This window comes from Camellia sinensis, chromosome 5, assembly GCF_055761805.1.
Source record: "Camellia sinensis isolate YWXY chromosome 5, ASM5576180v1, whole genome shotgun sequence".
In the NCBI taxonomy this organism is placed as follows: Eukaryota; Viridiplantae; Streptophyta; class Magnoliopsida; order Ericales; family Theaceae; genus Camellia; species Camellia sinensis.
This window is the reverse complement of record NC_138965.1, coordinates 191,405,991-191,411,696: the sequence shown is the minus strand read 5'-3', so window position 1 is coordinate 191,411,696 and position 5,706 is coordinate 191,405,991. Positions and strand designations below refer to the sequence as shown.

Genomic DNA, 5,706 nt, shown 5'->3' with positions numbered 1-5,706 from the left:
CTTACCAGAAAAAGAAGTAAATTACAAATATACATTTTAAAATTTGATTAAAATACGAATCGTCTTATGTGGTTCTGAAAATTCCATTCTACCCCTTGAGATTTATGATTTCATAACAAATCGTCGTTTTTATTAATAAATTATCAGGTCAATTAATAATTTTTAATGATATTATAAATATATTTCAATTAATAATTTAAGTAATTTTATTATTGTATAAGAGAGTAATTATGAATTTCAATCTTTTAGTTAATTTTGTTAAATAAAAAATTCTAATAAGGGATATTTATAATTTTATAAATTATAAGGAATAATTTGTACTTTAAACAAATTTTAAAGAGTATATTTGTAATTTATAACAAAAAAAAAGAAAAAAAAAAGAAAAGAAAAGAAAAGAAGAAAAAGAGAGAAAACCAAGTCAAGGAGCGTCATTCTGAAGAGTAAAAATAGTGTAACGGTGATAGCAAGTTAATGATGTCACCGCCGAATGATAAATTCTAATAATATTTTTAAATGTAATGTCAGGGATACTAAAGACTCTATACGGTAGAGTTTGGAATTCCAGGCTTTGTTTTGGACATCGGATTTGTTTACGGTTTTTAAAACTTAATTTCACACTCATTTGGTAGAAAATTTTGGGCTAACCGGATGTCTCACCGGTCGTTCAACCGATTGATTAGAACAGTATATTTTTTTTTTGTAATTTACACATGTTAATTTTTATATATTCAATAAAAATACTTTTTGAATTTTTTAAAAATTTTATGGATTTTGAATAGAATTTTGAATTATGTGTTTGGTTATGAAAAACTCATTTACTAAACAAATTTTTCACACTCAAATCATAATTCAAAAACTCACAAACTCAAAATAAAATTATATTCTCAAATCATATTTAGAAAACTTTACCAAACGTAATCTAAATTTTCTACCAAACAAATTTCACATTAGTTTGAGATTCGCAATTTTATAAATCCCACACTTATGTAAAATATTTAATCATTTATTTAATAAAAAATTTAGAACCTATAATATTTTTCTATTTTTAATGACTCATGATAATATCTTATCGGATAGTTTAATATCATGGTCTGTCATATTGCTTTTAATTTATTTTATTTTAAAAAATTTTATATCTGGATTCACAGTGACATTGCACCGTCAAAGCTAGTTAATTATGAAAATACATAAATAAATATATACATATACATATATATATATATATATTGATAAACACGTCATATAGATTTGTCTTGCCTTTAAAACCCCCTTGAAGACTTTGAACGTGCTCTGTTCTCGTCTCTCGCCATTTCCATAACTTTGATTTTTACAACTGTGCTGTGCTGTTCTGTTCTGTTCTGTTCTCTCTGAATATATATATAGAGAGAGAGAGAGGGAGAGAGAGAAGGAGAGAGTAAAAAAGATGGGGATTCAAAAGGTGAAAGGATCGCTGGAAGATCTGATAGAGAAGGCAGGTGGTTGCGCCGTCGTAGACGGCGGTTTCGCCACCCAGCTTGAGAAACACGGCGCCACCATCAACGATTCTCTTTGGAGTTCCATTTGCTTGATCAACGACCCTGATCTCATCAAACGAGTCTCTCTCTCTCTCTCTCTCTAACCTCATACATATATAAATATGCATTCATTCTGTTTCTTCAAATTTGTTCTTGTTTCATTTGTTACTTTCTGGGTATTGATTTATAAAAGTTAATTACACCAAGCTCGGTAAACTATTAACAAATTTCACTTTATCCTTCATCTATCAACTTGTACATTTTGACCTTTTCAATTAGAAACATGTATCACTTCTACCTTCCAGAGCACCTCAACGATGGAGCATTTGTACGAATTTTATAGTTGATGATCAATATGTACGGGTTCATAGATGAGGGAATACGTTGATATTTATTGATAATTGAGAGGTTTTGGTGTGTAATTAACTCAGTTATAAATTATATACGAGTCCTATAGTGGCAGGACTTGAACATGTATGTGTAGTTTTTAAAATAGCTATAAGATATTACACAATGGAATGATTTGAAACCTTCTGAATATGTTGAATTGTGTATATAATAGGTTCATTTGGAATATTTGGAAGCTGGTGCAGACATCTTGGTAACTTCATCTTATCAGGTTTGCAGTCCATTCCACCAAAAGCCATGAATCTATTTTTTTATTATTATTTTAATTTTATGTTTTTATTCATTATATCTTGCAACAAACAATGCTGTTCTTATTTGATTTGGGTAAATATAAGTTGTGTAAAAAAATTTGGGAAATGTAGCACTAAAGTTGTTATGGAAAATTAATTGACAAAATTGTTAATTTCCATTATGTCAAAGATATGGATTTCGAAAATTTAATACCAGCTACATCATGTTCAGAGAAAATGTTATTTGATCATTTCCAATTTCTTCCAGTATAAATTGGTGAAAAATTTCTAAACAGAGGAGCAGATTTTATGAGGAAAGATTATACAAAAATAGAAGATGACTTCAAAAGGAGCCCAAAATAATATGTTTTAAGACCCAATTACCAAAATCATATTGTTAGAGTTATATATTACTGTCCATGAATATAATATGATTCCAATACCCCAAATTAATATGTTTTAAGACCCAATTACCAAAATTATATTGTTAAGAGTTATGCATTACTGTCAATTCATGTTCATGAATATAATATGATTTCAATACCAATTTTGAAATCGCTACATCTAATTTGTGTGTTTCTATAGGCTACCCTTCCCGGATTCCTATCCAAAGGGCTGTCCATTGAAGAAGGAGAATCGTTACTGAAAAAGAGCGTCAAACTAGCTGTTGAAGCACGTGATAAGTTTTGGAATGACAAGAAAAGAATTTCCGGACATAGCTATAACAGGGCTTTGGTTGCAGCCTCCATTGGAAGCTATGGAGCTTATCTTGCCGATGGTTCAGAGTACAGGTATACACTAGAATTTTGCCATTATCTCCAGAATATATGTAGTAGATCACTTGTGTCATCATCAATAATCTTTATTCTTTGTGGTTTGGTTAGAAATATTTTGCTTTGTACACTCAAACAAGTAACTTCTTTTGCATTCAGTGGGTGTTATGGACCTAATGTGGATTTGGATAAGTTGAAGGATTTTCATCGACGTAGATTGCAAGTTCTTGTCGAAGCAGGTCCAGATTTGCTTGCCTTTGAGACCATACCCAATAAACTAGAAGCTCAGGTATGCTCTTCCATCAATTCTAGTTGTAAGTGCTCTCTGATTAGGATCCTTTCTTGAGTTTGACATCTTGATTTTTTGTTGATTAATGAAAGTGTTTTTTATGCTAAAGATAATATTCGCAGGGCTGTGCTTTTTAAAGTAGACAGCTAGATTTGTGCTCGTGTTACTTATCAGAAATTCTACTCTTCACCATGGCCAGCACTCTTCGAATCAATCCTATAAAAAAAGACGTAGTCTTTTTACCTGAACTTGCTTTAGTAGATCTTGCCCTTTTGCTTTCTCACTGTCTTCTCTTGTGGAATAGCCTAATGTTGTGTCTGGATCATGACTTTGTAGGAAAAAAAAAAAATTATATTTCATACACTTTTCCTACCTTTTTCTTTTCTTTTCACATATCCAAGGTCTAAATTAAGTCTAAAAGTGATCACATAAATTGAGAACAGTGTTGTAATTAAGGATCCAATAAAGGGTACTTTAGGGTGATTGAGATTATTCAGTGGTGTGTAGAACTTAACAACAATAGATAGTTATATATTAGAAAACTTCAGATGATAAACTGTATATCTTATTTTATTACAAATAATTTAAAACAACTCCAACAAGGAGGAGGACAGTGCATGTGTCTTGAGATTAACAGTGACACACGACAATGCTAACTGGCTATGAACAATCAACATGTGTGGAGTTTGACTTCTTATTCTACTTTGATAGCAATTCAAAATCTCAAAAATATACAAATTGCAGGCATGTGTTGAGTTGCTTGAGGAAGAAAACATCCAAATCCCATCTTGGATCTGTTTCAGCTCTGTAGACGGTGAAAATGCACCGTCAGGAGAGAGCTTCAAGGAATGCCTTGACATCATAAATTATAGCAACAAAGTATCAGCCGTTGGAATAAATTGTGCACCTCCCCATTTTGTTCAAGTTCTTGTTCAGAAATTTAAGGAGGTAATAATTTGCTAACAAATTTCGTATTTAACAAATAACTAACAATAAAATTGACAAATTTCTTTTTTCTTTGATCATGTGTCCTTTCTTCTGAATACCCCAACGTTGTAGTGATCTGAACTGCATTTTTTTTTTCCCTTGACTTATAGTTAACTGGAAAGGTAATAGTTGTTTATCCGAATAGCGGTGAAGTATGGGATGGCAGGGCTAAGAGATGGCTGGTGAGTCTATGTTGTTTCCAATTCTTTGCAATTTGCGTATACAACAATATTAATCATCATCCTTTTTTGAACAAAACTCTCTCTAAACGAATATTGTCGCATTTAGTCAATTAACAGACTTCAAATCATGTTTTGGGTTAACAGCCGTCGAAGTGTTTTGATGATGACAAGTTCAAGTTGTTTGCAACAAGATGGCGTGATTCAGGAGCTAAACTCATTGGTGGATGTTGTCGAACTACACCTTCCACCATTCGAGCCATTTCAAAGGTTTTAAAAGGACCAGGTCTCTGATTTCGTTGTTTTACAAATAACTGTTCTTTTAGTCCATCTCCAATTAATATTTATTGAAGTTCACTTATCAAGTTTATTAGTGTCCTTTTTTCTTTTTTTTCTTTTTTTTTGCCCTTTAGAGGCAGAGCTGAAAATCATTTACCAGTCAGTCTGTGTGTGTGTGTGTGAGTTCTGTTAGTTTTAAAGTTGATCAGAATCAATCAAAAGATGAAGACATTCTTCACCATGTTGAGTAAATTGTTGAGCATTCCCAAGTGTTTGGATATTGGATTTGAGTAAGATTTATGTTAGGAAAAAAAGGAGAGGAATGTTTATCAAATATAAACTAACTTTTTCACATTTTCCTAATTGTTTCTCTACCCAAAAAGAGTCTTAGTTGCTACTTGGTGTCAAAAATTTCAAGAATGGAAGAAGCAATTTTACTATTTTTTGAGTTATGTGACTCTTAAATATGAGTAATTATTTAGTAGTCCATAATATGGGGCAATACTAGCGTACTTTTGTCAAGAGACAATGGATAACTCTCTTAATGTGTTTTATGATTTTTTATTTATCAAAAGCAATGCAATATAACATTTCAAAATAACCTACATAATTTTGGAAAAATTGAAAATAGATGAAACAATCACAAAATAATAGCACTATAGATGAGAATATTTTTTGGAACGACTTTGACACTGGAGATACTTGCACCAAGCATGGAAATTGAATTGCACCAAGCATGTGAATAGATTTGCATTATACACACAAGAGACTTACATTAATGGTGAATGTTATAATTTCATTGATAATACATATTATTTTTAGTGACCAAATGTGAGAATGAATAATCATTTTATTACACCTTAATATATTGAACCAATCAAATAGAGCAAAGTTAGAATAAAAATGAAATAGAGTAGAATGATTATTTCTCAATTTTCTTTTCGAATGATCATTCTCTTACCATGAAAAATGATGATTCTATTAGTAATATAATTTTTATTATTTTTTAATAAACTAAATGTAAGAACAAACGAGGAATTTTTATTG

At 30.8% G+C, this 5,706-nt stretch overlaps 1 protein-coding gene across 1 annotated transcript; it reads left to right on the top strand.

Annotated features, from left to right (window-relative positions):
• Positions 1-1,235: 1,235 nt before the first annotated feature.
• On the top strand, positions 1,236-4,911 carry LOC114288908 (homocysteine S-methyltransferase 1). Its single transcript, XM_028232524.2, has 7 exons — positions 1,236-1,594; positions 2,077-2,133; positions 2,738-2,943; positions 3,085-3,214; positions 3,959-4,162; positions 4,312-4,383; positions 4,528-4,911. The coding sequence occupies exons 1-7, from the start codon at positions 1,424-1,426 to the stop codon at positions 4,672-4,674; spliced, it is 987 nt and encodes a 328-aa protein (XP_028088325.1). The 5' UTR covers positions 1,236-1,423; the 3' UTR covers positions 4,675-4,911.
• The last annotated feature ends 795 nt before the right edge of the window (positions 4,912-5,706 follow it).